Source organism: Gracilinanus agilis, chromosome 4 (assembly GCF_016433145.1).
Source record: "Gracilinanus agilis isolate LMUSP501 chromosome 4, AgileGrace, whole genome shotgun sequence".
In the NCBI taxonomy this organism is placed as follows: domain Eukaryota; kingdom Metazoa; phylum Chordata; class Mammalia; order Didelphimorphia; family Didelphidae; genus Gracilinanus; species Gracilinanus agilis.
Window position 1 is genome coordinate 468,967,243 of NC_058133.1, and position 21,320 is coordinate 468,988,562.

At 37.3% G+C, this 21,320-nt stretch overlaps 1 protein-coding gene across 1 annotated transcript in view; it reads left to right on the forward strand.

Moving 5' to 3' along the window:
• Positions 1-21,320, forward strand: part of PTGFRN (prostaglandin F2 receptor inhibitor) — a 67,246-nt gene that overhangs the window by 40,038 nt on the left and 5,888 nt on the right. Inside the window, exons 7-9 of the mRNA XM_044675533.1 lie at positions 4,686-5,111; positions 9,329-9,748; positions 13,875-13,982. Coding sequence (XP_044531468.1) covers positions 4,686-5,111; positions 9,329-9,748; positions 13,875-13,982 — 954 coding nt within the window. The remainder of the gene's footprint in view (positions 1-4,685; positions 5,112-9,328; positions 9,749-13,874; positions 13,983-21,320) is intronic.

Consider the following 21,320-nt stretch of genomic DNA (forward strand, 5'->3'; position numbering starts at 1 on the left):
TGCTAGAATGAGCTAAGTGCCCCTAGAAAGGTATAAACAAGATGTGATCCAAGTTCAGAGGGGGGAAGATTTTGTGAAAATTTCATGGAATAAATCCTGAAAGATAGTTAGGATTTTTACAGATGGCAGCAGAGGAGAGGAGAGTGTCCCAGGCAGGAGAAACAGCATGAGCAAAGGCAGAAACTAAAAGTAAAGAGTAAAAATTCTATTACTAAAAGCCAGAGAATTCATGACTTGCCCAGGGACACTAGGCTAATTAGCATCAGATTGGAAACTAACTGCCTTCTTACCTTCATCTGGTACTCATTTTTACTATATTGGTGAGGCAGGATGGAACAATAGGGAGAATGCTGAAGGACACATTAGAAACCTTAGCTCTGATCTTCACTAGTTGTGTAACTGAGAGCAAAGCATTTCATCATTCTTTCACTTACAATTTCTTCATTTGAAAAATGACCACAGTAGGCCAGATTCTCTCCTAAGAACTGAGATTCTATGACATTCAAAAGATATGTTGATATCTGTATTCATCAGTATTAGCTTTCCCAGGGAGCTAACATGGCTTCTCTACAGTGGAAGATTTTGGTTACATATAATGAGAAGCCTCCTAACCATCAGAACTGTTCAGTATAGGCTACATGGGAAGATAATGAGTTCCCCATTACTGGAGAGCTTCAGCAGAGGCCAGGTGGCATGGGAGGGATTTTGTATTAGGGGTTCCTGCTGCAGGTACAAGTTGGACTAGATCTCTCTCTGAGAGGAAAGTGACCCCATTATTTTATTTTGCTTCATATTAAGATGAAACCAATACTGCATACAAATGGGAATTTGTTAGGAAGATGGTGTTTCATAGAAAAGTAAGCAGGAATGAGGACTGATCCTTTGATCTCTTTGGGAAGGAAGGAGGGAGGAAGAGAGGGAAGGAAGAAGGGGTGAAAGGAGGGAGGGGGAAGGAAGAAGGGAAGGGAGGAAGGAAAAGAAAGGACATAAGGATGGAAAGAAGAAAAAAGAGAAAGAAGAAAAGAAAGAAACAAATGTTTATTAACCACCTGCTACATACCAAGTTCTTTTAAAATATTATCTAATTTGATCCCAACAGCAACTCCAGGAGGTAGATACTATTATTATGCCCATTTTATAGTTTAGAAAATTAAGGCTAACAGAGGCTAAGTGACTTATCCTGGTTCATAGAGCTACTAAGTGTCAGAAGCTGAATGTGAATTGAAGTCTTCTTGACTTCAGACCTAGAGCTTTGTCCACTGAATTTTATACAGCTAATTCTAGAGGCTAAGTGATTTACACAAGAACACACAAGAACAACCATATATGTCAAAGGCAGGGCTTGAACTCAGGTCTTCTTATCTCTGAGGCCAGTTCTCTAACCACTAAGTCACATTGCCTCTTGACAAAACAAATTCAATAACAACAAAAAAAATCAATGAAGTAAACAATGCAAATTCATAGCTACATACTTCAAAAGTATAGGTTGTGTGTAACTAAGAAAAATATTAATAATATTTTATAACAATAACATAGCTGCAGGTGACAGACAGTGTACAATTTCACAAAGAATAATATTTCCCCCTCTTAGAAACATCTAAGAGCATTAGACACTGAGATAGTTTATCTTCAAGGGAGAATTTTTTCCAATAAAATAAAAACTTGATTCATTGAAAGCAAAAATGATGAAGACAGTGGTGAAAGCTTCTTCTGGTCCAGAATCAGTTCATAATGAGAAATTCTTGAGGTTCTCATCTTCATACATAGGGAGAAAAATTCAAAATTCCATTTTATTCTTGGTCTCTTAAATGATGAAGTCACTTAGCTCAGTTACAAAGCTATAAATTTCATCAGACGTGTAAATCACCAAAGATGCACTCCATGACCTCAACAGTTTATAATCTAGATGAGTCATACATAAATCTAAGCTGTTTAGTCAAGGTGATTTGGACAGAGAAGATGTTGATGATTGAGGCAATTGAAGCTTGTAGTGTGTGTTTATAGAATTGTGGAAGACCAGTGCTATAAGGGACCTTTCAGATTATCCAAGAGGAGGGAAACTGAGGCATGAGAGGTTAAAATGACTTGCTCAGGGTCATTTAGCTAGTAAGTGGCAGAGCCAGGACTAGATTTCCTGGCTGCAAGTCCTTCTGTTCTTCTAGAACATCATTAATAAAGGGAAATGTTTCTATTTCTATAGGAAATAATATAATACAGTGGAAGCTTCTTGAATATGGAGACTGTTTTATTTTTGTATTCCCAGCACCTAGCTAGCATTTATATAGTGCTTTAAGGTTTACGGCTAGCCTGATGCTTAATAAAAAGCACAGACTCTGCTATTAGACAATCTAGGTTCAAATCCAGCCTTTCACACTTAATGCTTAACATGATCTTAGGCAAGTCATTTAACTGCCCTGGACATCAGTATTCTCAACTGAAAAGGAGGGGGTATGGATTTGATGGCCTCTGGGGGTTTTCCAGCTCTAATTTTTTCTGAGAAGTATCTTTATGCTAATTGTCATTTCTATCATATTTATCAGTATGTTCAGGTTTGAAATAAAACATTTTTTCTAGATCCTTCTGGTACAATCAGAGGAACTTTATTGAATTTATACAGCCATGAGAAATAGTAGAAAGATCAAGGGTGCCAGGAGTCTGGAGCCCTGGATTCAAGTCCTGAATGTGTCCCTGATAAGCTCTGTGCCTTTTTTTAAGGGACCATTTATCTCTCATTTTTTTAATGTTAAAATTTTATTTCTTCTCCAATTACATATAAAAACAGTTTTTAATATTCATGTTTTTAAAAAATTTTGATCTGAATTCTCTCCCTCCCTTCCCTGAGATGGCAAGCATATAGCATGCAGTTACACAAGCAAAAATGTATAACATTTTTTCCATATTAGTCATTTTGTGGAAGAGATCTCTTACAGAAAAGAAAGTGAAATATAATATGTTTCGGTCTGCATTCAGACTCCATCAGTTCTTTCTCTGAAGGCAGATAGTATTTTTCATCATGAGTTTTTGGAATTGTCTTGGATCATTATATTGCTGAGAATAACTAAGTCATTTAAAATTGCACATCTTACAATATTGCTGTTATAGTATGCAGATTTCTCCTGGTTCTGTTCACTTTACTTTGCCTCCATTCATGTAAGTCTTTCCAGGTTTTTCTGAAATTCTGCTTATCATTTCTCATAGCAAGTTGTATTCCATTACAACCATATACCACAATTTGTTCAATAATTTTCCATTCAGGTATCTCCTCAATTGTCAATTCTCCGTCACCACAAAAAGAGGTCCTATAAACATTTTTGTATAAATATGTCCTTTTTCTGTTGAGTTTTGTGCCTTTTGTGCAAGATACCTCTGGGCCTCAGCTCTTGCATCTATTGAAGAGTACTTCCACCTGTATGAGCTCACATTCTTTTCTAGCTCTAACATTTTATCACTTGTATATAGTAAGATAGATGATTAATGAACTCTTACTGAAACCTGTCAGAGTAAAAAGCCACATGGTGTCTAAATGAGTTCTGGATTTGGAGACAGAAGACCAGGGCTCTGCTCTGAGAATTTGTTTTCCCTCCCTTCCCTTTGCCTTCTCTTCCCTTCCCTTCCCTTCCCCTGCTCCCCCATATCTCTGTGATTTCACTAATCTGCAGGGTACCCCATTCAGATCAGAATATTTTCTGCAGCTTTATAGTCTTAGAAAATTGCTCAGGACACATAGAAGTTAAGTCACTTCCCCAGGGCGACACTGTCAGAAGGTCTTGATCCCAGACTCCCCTTGATCCCAAAGCCAGTCCTTTGTGTACTTCTCCATAACACCTTTTCCCAGTTCTGATTCTTAATACCTGTGTGACCTTAGGTAGATTGCTTCCTTTTTGACCCTCAGTTTCCTCATCTGTAGGATGAAGGAGGCCAATTAGAATCACTGGAGGTCTCTTCTAACTCTGACATTCTAGGCTTGAGAGCCAGTTTTAGAGAAACTTGGAAAACTTCTTTCAACTAATGCATAGTAAAGTGAGCCAGAACCATGAGAACATTTGATCCCGTAGTGTTGAATGAAGCCATTTTGGAAGACTTGATCAGTACAGTGACCAGTTGGGATGCCAAAGGATTGATGATGAAGTGTACTGCTCACCTTCTGACACAAAAGTACCAGAGTCAAGATGCAGACTGTGGAAACATACCATTTTCAGACAGCCAGTATGGGGCTTACTTTGCCTGACTCAGCATATTTATTGCAATGGTTTTCTTTTCTTTTTTTTTTTTTTTAATTTCTTAGTGGCTGTGTAGTGGTAGAGAGAGTGGGAAGCAGAGATAGGCTAGCAAAAAAAAAAAAAACCAAACAAACAAAAAGGAGGGTCATTGGCTTCTTTTTAAAAATATTCACAGAAGAGATCAGAAGAAGGGTCAGAGAGAGTCCCAAACAAGACATCTTTGAACACTATAGATTGAATTTATTACAGACTTTAAAAGAAAAACAAGAAGAACTTCACAAGAGACCCAATTTCCCATATAATTTTCATTTTTGATTGTATTTTATGTATTTGATGTTGAAGTTTAGAAATTAAATGAATAAAAACAACTCTGGTTTAAAAAGAAAACATTTCATTTTCACCTATTGTGCTGTCTCTAGCAGGTTGCCCTTTGTGATCTCCGTTTTGTTCCCCCTTCCTTCACAGAGCCACTGTTTGAGGTGCTGCTAAATGCTTCTAAGGTCCCTGAGTATTCAGATGATCCCACGGAGCTGGAGTGCCAGATAGCAGATGTGAAGCATGCAGGTGCCAATGTCCGCTTCACTGTTTCTTGGTACTACAGGATGGACTCACGCAGTGATGAAGTTGTATCTGATCAGCTTCTTGCCTCCATGGATGAGGACTGGACTCTGAGATTTGGGGAGAAGAACAAGCAGCGGGCAAAGAATGGGGAGATGATGTTCTCCAAAGAGGATGGGGCCAGGTTCAGTTTTCGTATTCAGAGGACTTCAGAGGGAGACAGAGGAAATTATTACTGTGTTGTGTCTGCGTGGACCAGACAGCGTAACAAAAGCTGGATGAAAAGCAAGGAGGTCGTGTCCAAACCGGTCAACATTTTTTGGATTGCAGAAGGTAGGAAGGAGCTCTATACTTTTTCAGAGAGAATTAGCAGCTGTTATGGTACCCAACAGCCTCACAGATAGCAATGCTTTCTTACTTGAGTTAATGATATTTTAAAAACTTGAAATAATGAATATTTCAATGTCTGTTAGGACCCCCCATGAAAATGAGGGCATTGGGTAGGGAACATCTATGTTATATTCTACTTTACTATGTAGAAAAGGGATATAGCTTGTCCTGGAATATAGCTAAGTCTAATAAGCATCATCATAATAGTAATAGCAGTGATGGTACTGGTAGTGGTGGTGGTAGTCGTAATAGTAACAGTGGTGGTAGTGGTAGTAATGGTGGTGGTAGTAGTAATAATAGTGGTGGTAGTGATACTAGTGGTAGTAGTAGTGGTGGTGGTGGTACTAGTGGTAGTGGTAGCAGTAGTAATAGTAAGTACTGTAGCAGTAGCAGCCATTCATATAACTGTTATATGCCAAGTACTGTTTTAAGCATTTTACAAATATTGTCTCATGTGATCTTCACAACAACCTTGGGAAGTAGATGCTGTTATCACCCTATTTTATTGTATTTTTTATATTAATTTTTTTTATTTAATTTAGAGTATTTTCCCATGGTTACATGATTCATGTTCTTTCCCTCCTTCTCAAACCCCCTCCCCACCCAGTAGCCAATGCACAATTCCACTGAGTTTTACACATATCATTGATCAAGACCTATTTCCATAGTATTCATATTTGCAATAGAGTATCACCCCCATTTTAAAAGTGAGGAACTTGAGGCAAATAGCAGTTAGGTCACTTGCCCAAGATCACACAGCTTGTATCTGAGACTAGATTTGAACTCAGGTTTTCCTGACTTTCTAGGTCCACTATCCAGTCTATTGTACCACTTAGCTGCCTCTAAGTCTTTGGAAAAAGGTGTGTTCAGTGCTTTAATATTGGTAAACTGCTTTCTTCTCAACAACCCTCTGAGGTATAGATAGTATGATAATAAGCAATAATGACAATAATGACAGTAATGATAATTGGCACTCATGTAGCATGTTAGAGTTTACATCACCTCATTTGAACCTCACAGTGACCTTGTGATCTGAGGGAAGTACTTTTTTACAGAAAAGGAAACTGTTCATGAATGTCTGAGGCTGAATTTGAATTCAGATCTTTCTTGACTTGAAAGTCAGGCATTCTTTCTCTTTATAGACTCTTGTTATCATTGTTATCAGCTGGGTACCACCCCCTAAGGCAGAGCAGACCACGACCCCTTGTTGGGTATGGAGTCAGCTCCATCATACTGATTGTTTTTGTTCCAATTCAACATCGATGTATTAGAGAACAATTTGAGCAAAGTGTGAAATTCATGTTGGCTCGTGTTTGATTTCAACCCAGAAAGCTGTACCCATCTGAATTGGGCTATATAGGAAGACACAAAATATACACACCCACACACTTTAAACATCTACCAACCAAGGAGTAGCTCGGTGAGTCAGTGGATGGAGAGCCAAGCCTGGAGATAAATGGTCCTGGGTTCAAATGTGGCCTCAGACAATTTCTACCTCTGTGACCCTGGCAAGTCCCTTAACCCACTTGCCTAGGTCTTACACTCTTCTGCCTTGGAACCAATATACAAGGTTTAAAAAAAAATCTACCAGCTACCTCATTTGACCTCATGTGTACTATCCTACAAGCTTATGTTTTGTTATTCTTTAGCATTTGTGAACTTTTATAGCCACACACACATACACATATACATATACATGAAAACTCATTCAATATCCCAAATGTGCCTGATCATTCTGGTTCAAAAATGCCAATTAATACATGCAAAATGAAAACTTATAAGTGTTGGAAAGGGTCAACTAATAAAAACCTTTTGGAAAAAAAGTTGAAAATGTGACATCTTCCCAGCTACAGGCATAAATGAATCCATATTGTGGACCATCAGAGACAATGTTGCAGAAATACAAGAAGCATCTTTGGCTGGAAGTATTATGTCCTAACCCCATTTTTTCCCATAAGCTTGTATTTTTTATTGGAAATTTTACACAAAGCTGTGATGTTTTCAGAGCACATATCATTATGGCAGAACTAAATGTACTCAACCTATAAGGATTTTTTGCATATAGTATTAAAGCATATGAATTGTACAGAATGTCCCCGAAGTCTTAAGTTTTAAGCTATTAAATCTTTAAACTGTGCTGAGACTTGTGGGACATTATATAAAATCTTTTTTCTTCTCCTTTATGATAAGCTCCACAGGACAGGGACTCTTCCCACAGAGTCTTGCACACAGAAGGTATTCAGGAAGTATTTGCTGAATGAATTTTCAGATGCACCTAAAGGCAATCTTTTCCTCTTGTCCTATCTTTGCCCTCTTTCTCTGCCTCCATTGTACATCACTATTCATTTACCACATGCCTTTTCTTCTAGATCAGTCCAGTTCAGCAGGCAGCACTTAATATATGCCCAGCAAGACATAGAATCTGGGACGTTTCAATTAATTTCTTTTTTTATCATTAAATTTTCTTTTACTTTATTTTTTTAACATTTCATTTATTTATTTGTTTATTACATTAAAGTTACCGAATATCTACTCCCTTTACTTCCTTGCACTTTTGTCATTTGACAGAAAAAATAAGTATACACAAAGCTATTTCTTGTATGTTTCTATTTATCATTTTTTTCCTCTGGAACTAAAATTAATTTCATTGTGTGCCTACTATCTCCAAGGTGCTATACAGCAAGTAACCATGTAATCATGTGGTTTTTAAAAAATTTTTATTCCCCAGAATAAAAATGATGCTGCTGATTTTTCTATCATGCTTTAAGATTTATATAGCATTTTTCTCACATGGCTTCCAGGTGAGATAGGTATGTGGCATCAGCATCACCATTCCTATTTTGCAGTGAGGAAGCTTAAGGCTCAAGAGTTAAATGACTTGTTAGGGAGCTTAAGAAATCAGATTGATTTAGGAACATAGTCTGTCAGTTAATAGACTTTCATTAAATGCTATATTCCAGGCATTGGTAAAAAAAAAAAAAATATATATATATATATATATACACACACACACACACACACACACACACACACACACACACACACAAGTGACTAAATTGGGCAGATAAAAGATGGCTTAATGGATAGAGAGCCAGGCCTGGAGACAGGAGGTCCTGGGTTCAAATCTGACCTCAGCCACTTTCTAGCTCTATGACCCTGGGCAAGTCACTTACTCCTAAATGCATAGTCCTCACATTAATATTGATTTATAGACAGAAAGTAAAGGTTAGAGGGTGGAAAAGTGACTAAGCCTGCACTCTAGGAGCTTAAATTCTAATAGAAGATACAGTGTGTGGCAAGGCAAAATTTTGAATAAGGAAGCCACAGAGATTACAAGTGGAAAGATAAGGCAGTTGATTACCATGCCCTTTCCACTAGCGATAATTATATTGATTCTTTTTTTCTAGAAAGAGATGGAAAATGGGGATAGCAGGGTGGAGAAGTATATATAGTGGCAGGGCAGCTGGTAGTGCTGATCCATTCTGGGTCAACCCTACTGGCCTGCTAGGCAGAATGTGAAGCATGGTCTTAAATGGGCTACATATAGGGGATCTGATGAGTATTCACTAACTCATCCACCAAATCAGGGCAAATTTAATCACAGGGCAGAGTTCAAAGGTGAATAAATGGGGGTGAGACATGAAGTCCTGGTCTAAACTGAGTAGTCCTAGGTCCTACCTCTTGTGTCCCACCATTTAACAATTTTTGCTCACTGAACTGGATTGATCTGTGGGATGAGGTGGTAGGACAGAAGACTGCTGGCAAGGGGAAAAGGGATGATGACAAATATTGGGACAAAATTGCCTTTGTACAGTACCAATAGTCCTGGATTTATCCAAGACTTACTAGGTACCCTGTTCAGTACAATCTAGACTTTAGCTAGTTGGATCTCTGGTTCATCTTTCAGTGACTCAGAACCAAAGTTTTCCTGATCTATCTCTGTGATGGGAACTTATCCTGCCATCTCCTTCATTAGTGATTTTCATCTTGTCCGCCATTCTACATTTTTTCCTCCTTGACTCTCTAGCTTTTGTGTGAGCGAGTGCATGTCTAGGACAGTGTTCAAATGAACGAGTACTTCTTTGATAGATATCTAAGAGCAAAAGTCTGACTTTAATAGGTCCCTTCTGTAATTAATTTCTTTTGATGCTTCATTTCAGATTCCGTGCTCCTCGTGAAGGCAAGGAAGGCAAAGCCTTTCTTTGCTGCAGGAAATACTTTTGAGATGACTTGTAAGGTTTCCTCTGAGCATATAAAGACTCCTCGATATTCAGTCCTCGTCACGGCTGAGAAGCCTGCGGCAGACCCCTTCAGCGCCAATGAGACTAAGCACATCATCTCTTTAAACCAGGATTCGGTCGTGAAGCTGGAAAATTGGACGGATGAGGCCCGGGCTGATGGAGTAGTACTGGAAAAGGTCCAAGAGGATGAGTTCCGATATCGAATGTACCAGACTCAGGTGTCAGATGCTGGGCTGTACCGCTGTGTAGTAACAGCCTGGTCCCCTGCGGGAGGCAACCAGTGGAAAGAAGCAGGGACCAGTTTATCCAATCCAATTGAGATAGACTTCCAGACCACAGGTTGGTATAGAATTCAGTTAAAATTAGAGAAGAGTAGAATTTTGGAGCTCAGAGTCACCTGGAAGGTGATCAAAGCCACACCCATCATTTTACAGAGGAAGAAACCAAGGTTGAGATAAAAGAAGTGGTTTTGGTTTTTTTGTTGTTGTTGTTTGGGGGGTTTTTTTTGCCCAAGCTTATACAGTAGTTGAGCTTGGGGTGAGGAGCTTGTGTCTGAAATGCACCATTACTTTTATTAGCCTGACTTAAAAAGGTAGTATAGCATAATAAATTAAGATCTGGCTTTGGAATCAAGAAGATCTGAGTTCAACTTCTGCCCTTGATTTATGACTACAGGCAAAATTTTCCCCCTGAGTCACTTTCTAAGACTATAACTTACAGGTGAGTAGGCTGATAGCTATCAGAGGAAGGAATCCCTATGCTGATGAAATCATACGTACAAACTTCCCCTAGGGCACATACCCTGGCCCCGCCCCCCCCCAAAAAAATCAAAGCAATATTTCCATACACGGTAGACTGTTTCATCTTCATTCCATTGGCATTGCGTCTGGCTTGGCAAACAACTCTCTCCTTGCTTGTGTGTTTGGCAGAGTACCCAGGGCAGCTGTGTAGAGATGAGTATGTCTGTCTGTCTTTGGTAAGAAAAGCGATGAATAATAGAAATTTTTTTCTAAATTTATGGGAGCATAAAACAGGGGGTTCCAAAAGTTTTGGTGTAGTTTTCAGCTTTGATAGCTTCATAACCCTGTAGAATGGAAAATGAAGGCAGTTCACCACAAGTTTCAAATTGCTAATTTATTACTAATCAGGACTAAGCTTGGGCCACTGAAAATTCCTAGTCCATTTTCCTCAGTCCTGGCATATATGCATATATATATGTATGTACATATATATGTATATATAGGAGAGGAAGTGACATTCTTTATAAAGTGCAGGCCACTTGTACTGATATTTCTTGTGTCTGCCATCTTGACCCTTAGAAGTCATTTCCATGATAACTATCCATTTATTCTCTTATATTTTCTAAACTAGCTTTTCAAACATTATTTAGAAGTCCCCAAATTGGAAGAGAAGGTTATGTTAGGTGATGGGGGAGTTTGTTGTCTGTAGCTTCTGGGCTGAAATGAGCCCCTGAGGCTCTTTCCTCTTCTACCAAACCTTTGGAATTATTTGTACACTATTGTAGAAGTGTACAAATAAGTTACCTTCAAAACCAAGTGCTTATAGAAGGCTGTGGCTCCAGACATTACTTGGTATATTCTGATAACAAAAGAGCTATCACTTAAGTGTGCAGCAAACCTTAAGCCGCATTTTGTAATGCATCCCTCCCTGGTGACTAATTTCTCTCCACTCCTTTGGCCACGTCTCATTTTTTCTTGGGTATTCCCTCCAGTGCTTCTCCACTGGTTACTACTTTGCTTTATTTTTAATGACTCAGGCTTTTGGGGGGAGGGGAGTGTATATTAATGTGATCAAACATTATCTTCTTTCATGTATCTCATCTTGAACTGAACAAGCAACAGTTTGTAAACACTGTGGCCAAAGGCTCTGTAATCGGTCTTCAGGATTTAGAGAAAATAAATACTCCTAGTTCCATTGGGGTATATAACAAGCACACAACAAATATGAGAAAATTCAAAGACAAGGAGATCACTCGTGGGAGGATCAGAAAAGACCAGAGACCTGAGCTGAACCTTAAAAAGAAACTAGAGGGACAAAGGTAGCACAGTGGATAGAACTCCAGTCCTGGAGTCAGGAAGGTCTCAGTTCAAATCTGGCCTCAGATACTTCCCAGCTATGTAACCCTGGAAAAGTCAACTTAACCACAGTTGCCTAGCCATTACCACTTCTTAGAATTGATACTCTAAGACAGAAGGTAAGTTGTTGGGTTTTTTTTAAAGACAAAAAGAAAAGAAACTAGAAATTGTTAAAGAGTTTGGAAGTAAAAAAAAAAGACTGTGGTAGGGAAGGGACAGATTCTGTTTGTGAAAAGACTGGGAGAAAATAGATGGCGTGTCAAGTTTGGCAAACAGTTAATGGGCAGTCTTCTCTGGAACAGAGTAGGTGAAGGGAGATAATATGAAAAGAGTCTGGAAAGCAGGCTATGAAAACTCTACATTCTAAGCTTGGGAGTTGATCATATATCCAAGAAGTAAGAGGTATTTACTAGGGGCAGGTAGATGGCATAATGGATAGAGTGCCAGCCCTGGAGTCAGGAGTTCTTGGGTTCAAATCTGACCTCAGACACTTCCTAACTGTGTAACCCTGGGCAAGTCATTTAATCCCATTTGTGTGACCCCTTCAGTCTTAGATTTGTTACTAAGACAGAAAGTAAGAGTTGTTTTTAAGAGAGAGAGAAAGTATGTCACTAACAATTTCTGAGCAGGAGTGACATGGCTAGACTATGAGACTAGTGGTGCTTATTTGGTAGAAGTTTGGGGAATGGATTGGGGAGGGGACATACTAGAAATTAATGAATCAAAAGGTTCTAGTGATATCTACATTACCAGCAATTCAAGTCACAGCTGGTGAGGGTCTGAACTTGGATTGTATTTTGAAAGGTGGTTTGCTCCAATGCACAACAGCAGATGGGATTTGAGAGACCTCTACTAACTTAATTCCTATCACTTAAAATGATTACAGCCCTAGAGTCAGAGCTGCCTTTGAGATGATCTATTCCATCTCCTGAAATTTGGAGGTAAAAAAGCTGAGGCCAAGGCCCAGCTCTTCATTAGAACTTTTAGTCTCCTGATTCCTAGTCCAGATCCCTCTTTTCTCTCTTGGAAATTAATGTGACATAGTAGAAGGGCCACTGAACCCAGAGTCAGAGAACCTAGGTTTTTGAATCCTGGCTGACTCTCTGTTTAACCCTAGGCAAGTCACTTCAAACTTCAGTTTCCCCCTCCATAAAACTAGGAATTGGTCAGATTCCAGTCTGAAAATACCATTACCACAAAACTTAAGCATAATGAAAATATCTCAAAATCTTTAACTAAAGACCTGTGATAATAGCATTGTCTTTGTTACAAGAAAATTGCTCCTATGTAAAATTCATTGTCGTGTGCAGTGTGTCATTCCCTGCCTCCTCCCAAAGCAATCTTGTCCCAACGATTAGTATTGTAGTAGAAACTTTAACCTGCATCCTTGGCTGACAGGGAGAATGAGAAATACAGGTACTCTTAAAAGATACTCGAGGTTTCCTTTGAAAACATAACATTTTTTACAAGAAAGAAAAGAGAAAGAAGTAAAACCCAAAGTGAATGGAAATGGATCATTTCACTATTCAAAATAGTAAAGGGTTTTTTGTTTTGTTTTTTTTTTAAAGCAAGAAAGGTAAATAAAAGAAGTGTCATCAGGCAAGATTTCTTACTATTTCAGTCCTTCAGTATCTCCTGGCATGAAATATGACTGCAAAGGCATTCCTCGTCAGAATCCATTGCAACTCTTTCTGTCACAAAAATTCCTGTAGGATAAAAAAAATGAAATAGGTGGGTGACTTGTTGAATAGAGTGGACCTAGAGTAATGAAGACCTGAATTCAAATCCATCCTCAGACACTAGCTTTGTGACCTCAGGAATTCATTTAACCAACCTTGTTTGCCTCAGTTTCTTCATCTATAACATGTGCTGAAAAAGGAAATGGCAAATCTCTCCAGTATCTTTACCAAGAAAACCCCAAATAGTCATAAAGTCAGATATGACTAAAACAACTGAACAACAACAATAAAAAATTGTAATTTTCTCCTTTGTTTCTGTTAAGTTTTGAATCAGATACCTCCTTACCCAGCCTTGAAGCATTTTGGGAATTAGCAGGTCAGGCTTATTCTTGCCTCTCTACTACTGGGACCTTTTGCAGGGCCAATACAGGAGCATACTTCATTTGGCATCACAGAAGGAAAAAGGGAGGAAGAAATTATTCTTGATTTTCAGGTGCTGTTCATTTGGCAGTATTAAGCTTTTGGTATTTGAATGTAGAAAAGATCTTTTATCTGTTGTCTCAGACTATTTCTGAGGGGGGGAAGAAGCTGTATGTTTTTTAACTTATGTAAAAATGTATTAAAAGTTTAGGAGTTAAATTTTGAACAAAAGCAATGTAAACAATAGGACCACAATTTTTTCCCCTGCAGGGCCTATATTTAATGTCTCAGTGCATTCTGACACTCCAACAGTATATCGAGGAGATCTGATTAAACTCTTCTGCATCATCTCTCTGGAAGGAGCCGCACTCGACCCAGGTATTTGTCCATTCACTTTATTGGAGGCTGGGGGAGAAGGGTAGTGATACTTTATTTCTTTTCATGTACATCTTTAATGTAATCTTTATTAAGCATCTATTATTTGTCAGACACGAGGCTAGATACTGGGGAAATAAAAGTAGAAAAGAAACAGTTCTTTTGTCCAAGGATGGAAACCAGTAAATCAAGATATAAATATGAATATGTATAAAATGAATGAATGAAAAATATGTATCTATCTGTATCTATGTCTGTATCTCTATATATAGCTATGAAGAACTAGGGGGACAGCCAAGAAGTGGTTGTAATTGGACAAAATAAAGTTAAAGCTTACCAATCATGGCCCAGGGTCTCTTATTGGAGTCCAGATTTTGATGGGAAGAGACAAAGGTGGCAGTGGCTGGCAGGAGTGTTTGGGGATGGCTACAAAGTGCCAAAATAAATACAGATTATATCCTCTACTAGATTATAAACTCTTAAAGGGGAGAGACTGTGTCTTATGCAAACTGATACCCCAATTATAGAAGACACTTGAAAAAGTATTTAAATGAATGAACAAGCAAATAAGTTTAACAGAAGTCACTCATCTATTAAGTGCTTTGGGAATCTGGCTAAGATACAACTTATTTCCCCACTCACTTTGTGACCAAACAAGCCATAGAAAGGATACCTGTCTCTCATTTTGCTTTAAATGCCTGGAGAAAGAACACCTTGGTCTTCTTGTCAAAGTATCTCCTGAGTCTCATTTCTCCTTTTTGTGTGCCTCTATGCTGCTTTCTTTAGATGTAACCTATAACACTCTCAGATTCAGGTCTCCCATTGTAGAGAACCCATGAAGCCAGATAGATGGTCAAATTGAGCCAGAGACAGTGAGCTACCATTTCCCTAGCCTCCAGTCATCTGTTTATGCTAATGGTGTTGCATTCTTCCTTCTGCCCATACAAAAGTTATTATTCCCCTAGATAGTGATAGTGAACCTATGGCACATATGCCAAATATAACACATAGAATACTCTCTGTGGGCATGCACACTGCTTTCCCTGCACCCCGCCCCCACAAAAAAATTGTTACTAGAAAGGCAGAGGGACTTTGAGCATAGCTGCTCCCTTCCCCTTCTCCACTTTGCCTGATGACATTTTTTTACATCATCCACCCTCTACCTAGGAGCCCAATGGGAGCATTTTCTCCCTCCCTTGTGTGAGGTAAGGAGTGGGGTACACCCAGTACTCAGTGAGGGGGGAGCAGGGCACAGTATGAAGTCTCTAAAAGGTTCACCATCACTGCCCTGGATGGTACTTTTTACGTGATGACCATGTTCTTTTAATACAGGAACTATTCAGGTAGACTTGGGCCCCACCCATGGACAAACTAGTTGTAGCATGAGTTAAACTGACTGAATGGTTTCTTTTCTTCTTTCAGTCAATCAAAAAGCATTTAAGTTCCTATTATATACCAACCCCTATGCTAAGTTCGTGGGATACCAAACCAAGAAATAGTCCCTGCTCCCAAGGACCCTATTTACCACTGGGAGATAGAGAATGGGTTTCAATCCATACGTATACAAATATATGCAAAATAAATAGAGTAATTGGAGGACAGCATTAGCAGCTAGTAGGGGGGAAATCAGGAAAGGCTTCAGGTAAGAGGTGATGCTTAGGCTGAGCTTTGAAGAAAATAAGAAATTCTGAGAGGCAGAGATGAGTAGGGAGTGCATTCTAGGCATGGGAAATAGACCAGGAAGAGACACAAAGATGAGAGAGGTAATGTTGTTTATGAGGAACAGCAAAAAGGTCTGTTTGTAATTGTAAAGGCAAAGGTAGACTGGGTCCAGGTGTTGAATCTTTCAGCTACTAAGATGCCTCCATAACATAAAAAACAAGGTAGTATCAGGTCTATACATACCTTTCCCATTCCAGGTTTTTTCTGCTACCAACTTTCCCCTTATAAACTTAGAAGAAATTTTAAATTCAATCAGTCATAGAATTTGAAGGCTGGAAAGTTTTCTCACTACCATTTAGTCCAATCCATATACAAAATGAGTCCCCATTATTCCACTAACAACTGGTCATCTAATTTGAACTTGAAGACCTCCATGATTGGAAATTCACTACCTTTCTATTGAGTTCAATCTACTCTTGGACGGTGCCAATTATTAGGAAGTTTTTTCCTAATAACAAAGCTAAATTGTTCTTTTTTTCAACTTTTACTCATAGCTTCTGGTTATACTCTATTTGGTCCCAGAGAGTCCAGTCCCTTCTTTCATTAACAGCTTTTCAAGCACCATCTTGGTTGCTCTCCTTTGGACATTCTCTGAGTCTATCACTATTCTTCTCAGAACTGAATACAATATTCCTTCAATATGAGGTCTAATGAGATATTCTAGTCTTATTTCTTATATGTAATGTCCCCAGGGAAAGCTTTGGAGGAAGAGAAACCTAATGGCTAATTTCTATCACATGCATTTCTTTCCTACTTTTCCAATCTTATCCTTTGTGGTACTGAATATTTCCATACTTTTCAGACCTGTAGCAATTATAGCTATAGTTTCCAATAGATTTGGATTTGGAGGGGAAGATGGTTGGGGAAATAGTGACTGCTAAATCACTTGATGTGGAAGGAAACTGAAAAAGTAGGATTGAAACATTATCTATGAAAAGATCTAGAAGTACTTCCATTCTGGTATTCTAGAATGGTGAATGATTTAGATCTGATGTAGACCAGAAGTGAACAGACTTGAACCTCTATATACAAGGGAAACAGGGCATGCCTCTGTGTGAAAACAAGCTTACATGAGACTGAATTCTGATAAGTAGAGGAATGTCTGGGACCATCTTATAGGAGAAAATTTATTGAGAATCTGAGTAAAGACGTATGGGGGAGAGAATGAATCAAATTATAGTTTGTTGCTTCTAAAACTAATCATTTCATATGATCTTACTAGGTAGAATTTAAGGGAATCTTAGGACTTATCTAGTCTAACATCTTCATTATCAAATGAAGAGACTGAGGACCATAGAAGGCATATTGGTAGTAGGGGAAGAGCCATAGTTCAAACCAGGCCTTCCAAGGACTAATAAAGAACTCTTTCTAATACTAAAAGTTGCCGTGGAGGGATGAGTGGTGGGGTTAGCTAGAGAACTGAACTTTGAAATAATGAAGAGAATTTGTAGGAAATAAGAATTGAAATGACATCTGCCTTAGTTTCACTAGTTGTAAATAATAGTCCCAAAAATAAGGAATGGGTCTACTCCTTAGGTAAGCTACCTTTACTGTCTTTAAAGGCCATTGATAAGAGCTAGAAGAAAAATGGTGGTTCTTATGGCATCATGAAGAAGTAGAAATGAAAGAAAAAGGAGACTGGAGAACTTTTTTTCAATTGCCTATCTCAAATGGTGAAACCTTCGTTTTAACTAAAACTTTTTTAGAATCAAAATCATGAGGTTGGAAAGGACCACAGAGACATCTAATCCAACCCAAGTGGTCCCTCTAAATCCCTTCTCTAGGCTAAATTTCCCAAATTCTTTCATCCAGTAGTTCTATGAACTGATTACCAATCTTCTTTTTATCTTGGTCACTATCTTCTGGGAAATCTCCAGCTTGTCAATGTTCTTCTTAAAACTGAACTGAAAAAAATGCTCCATATATGATCAGATCAGGATAGACAATAGTGGGTCTGTTAATTCTTATGTTCTGTTCACTTTTCATCTCTTAATGCTGCATTAAAATCTAACTTTTTTTAACCTAACATATTGTCAGACACTTTGCTGAAGTTTAATTAAACAATTATCTATAAAAATCTCCAATAGTCTATAGACTTTGTCAAAAAAAAATCAGGACTTTTGGGGGTAGCTGTATGATTTGGTAGATTGAGAGCCAGGCCTAGAGATGGGAGATCTTGAATTCAAATCTGGCCTCAGATACTTCCTAGCTATGTGACTCTGAACAAGTCTCTTAACTCCCATTGCCGAGCCTTTAGTGCTCTTCTGCCTTGGAACCAATATTCAGTATTCATTCTAAGATGGAAGGTAAGGGTTTAAAAAGAAATCAAGGCATTTGTCTATCTATAGTCTTTCAGCTCCTTTTCCATTCTTTCAAAAAATACTAATAAAGGTTTGGAAATCAGTCTTCCAGTTCTAAAAGATCCTTGTATTTGGAACCCATCGAGGACATCTAGACATTCTCCTATTTTCTTACTTATATTGTGTTTTCACATCACTATTAACCTACTTTATTCTGTTCTTTCCCTTCTAAAGATCATTCTCCTTGGCAGAAAAAAACAAACCCAAATAAGGTGAACTCCCTACTCTCCATCATCCATTTTCATTATATCATCTACCCCACAGCGGCAGTTCTTTCTTTGATCCCCTTCTTTTTCCCAATGTAGCTTTAAAAAATCATTTTCTCTGTCCTTAGCATTCATAACTAGCCTTCTCATTCTGATTTTTTTTAGCACTCTTGACACTATTCTTCTAGGGCTTGCTTTTATATTCACCCTTAGTTACCTGCCCTGGATTCTTTATTCTATGTATGTCTTTAAAATCTTTAGTTAGTCAAGTTTTTATCTACTTCCAGTCTCTTTAGATGGCTTCTCGGTTTTTTTCTTCTTCAGAAATTTTTTTTTTGTAATTTCAGATTTTCTTTCTTGAGCTTTCCACAACTTTGGGACTAGCTTTCCTTGTAGAATTTTAGTGCAGAAATTCTGCCTGTCTTTTCTCTGAACTCTTTGAAATGTACTGTCACCAAAACTAGACATCCCTTGTCACTACATTCTCTTGCTTCCATATTAGGCTTTTGAACTAAGGAAGAGAATTGAGAATATAGTGGGATAAGAGGATGAAGAGAGTATCCGGTAAGGGATGGGTTTGGCCTATAGAAAGAAATGTTGTAGAGAAGGCAAGCTAGCGTAAATACTGGAAAAAAGGGCTTTGACATTGGGAGATCCTTGGTGACTTTTAGTATTGTTTTAGTGGAGTAGTACAGAAATAGAATTTGAAATAGAATTGCAGAAAAAGCAATTTGAAAAATTATTACATACACCAGGCTTTCATTTTCCTTATATGTAAAGAGGGTTGAACTAGATGAAAGCTAGCAGAATTTATTCTTTAGAGTACAAACTATTGACAATTTATTCGTTTTATCCCTAGTATCTAGTCTAGTGCCTTATACCTACTTGTCTGTTAATGAGTGTTGGGTTAAATTAAACTAGAAGAACCCTAAGGGCTCTTAGAGCTCTAAATCCCATGATCTTTTTCCTGGATTTCTTATCTGTTTCTTCCTCCTCCCCTGAATTTCCTTCTATTAGAATATCTTCTTAATATATAATATTATTCTACTGAATCTTTTATCCAGCAGCAATCATGAGTTCCATCCCACCAAGTATAAAGTTGAAGCCAAATTTGTCTTCTTACAATAGGTTCTCCAGGTGACCTTATTTATTATGTACAAGTAACCCAAGATCATTGGTCTTGTTTCTAATTTTTTTCTTTGTTACCATCTCCTGTAAATTATTGGTTATCTCTACTACTTGTCTTCTTACTATGTAGTACCTACTATTCTGTGTGTTAGCTATCTCAAAAGATATATTCTCTTTACCCATCTTTTTTCAGTTTTAAGTCTTTTGGATCAGATTTTTTTAAGACTACTCCATCAAATTTCTTTTTTACCATACCTTCTCAGGGGAATCTATTGCTGACCAAGAGTCCATCATACCTATATTTTATTCTGTGGTCCAGTCATCTAAATAATATTCTTTGATACCATCTTTTTAACTATTTATGTCTAAGATCTAAGTTTCTTCTTTTTTTCAAAAGAAATAATTTTTATTGATCTTTCTTTTTTTTTTACATTACTAAAATCTCTCCCAATATCCCTGTCCTTCCCTTTCTGAAGAGCTATCCTATATGACATGATATTTTTAAAGAATAAGAAGAGAAAGAAGTCATTAATTTCAGTCACTACTTTACAAACATCTGAAAATAAAAGAAGTGAGGTAGTGGGTAGAGGATTCTTTTCTTAACTGACTTTTGAAGCTGTTCTTGTTCTTTGTAGTGCTTCAACATTCATTGTTAATTGTTTTTGATGGTTCTCTTATATATGTTGTTTTTTGGTCCTGCTTTCCTCACTCTGCATCATATTGTGTAATCTCTCTGTGCTTCTCTGAATTTCTCATATTTATGATTTCTTACAGCATAGGAGTATTTAATTATATTCATGTACCACAGTTTGTTTAAGCATTAGCTAATCAGTGGACACCCACATTGTTTCCCAAAACTTTGCTATCATAAAAAGCGCCATTATAAATATTTTGTGATATATGAGAACTTAGATCTCCTTCATGGTCTCCCTAGGGCATATCTAAGTTTCTTCTTGAATTGCAATTTCTCCCCACGTGAATAACTATCTTTGGTAGTATTCTTCAGTTTTGTCAAAAGTCAGGAGTATCTCAGTTTGATCTCAGATATTTATCCCAGAGAAAATAATGTTTTCCTCAATTATTATATAAGTAAACAAATAAATGTCTTCTTAACCTATCTCTACTACTACTCACTTCTTCCATTCCAGTCCAATAGGCATTATTAAGTGCCTACTATAAACAATGGAAATAGGAAGACATAATGAAAAAATAGATCCTTCCTTCAAGGAGCTTATAATCTTCTGGTGGTATATAATATATAAAAAGAAAAATATATTTGTGATAATTCAAAGAAGGAGCAAGCATTAACAATGAAGGAGATCAAGAAAGACTGCTCATAAGCATTAATTAAAATACCTACAATGTTCCGGGCCCTTTGGGTATAATGATGAAAATGAAACATTTCTTGTCTTGGAGTAGCTTGCTCTGTTCTTTTAGGATAAAAACAAACACATAGTATATTCAAAATAAATATATACATAATATATATAAATCAAACATATACATAGTATATAACATAAATATACACTTAGTATATACAACATAAACACACATAGGGTGTATACAATTAACACATGTACAAAATAGACACATCTAGCATATATAAAATAAACATAGTATGTATAAAATAATCTAACATAGTATATTCAAAATAAATGCACACATAATATATAAAAATAAACATAAAGTATATATAAAAACAGCATATGCAGAATAAATATACACATTATATTCAAAATAATATGTACATAGTATATAAAAAATAAGCACAAATAGTATAATCAAAATAAATATACATATAGTATATACAAAATAAACACACATTGTATATATACATACATTTATATGTATATATATTTATATACATATATATGTATAATACAAAGTAATAGGTAGAGTGCTGGGAGCAACATTAGCTTCAGGGT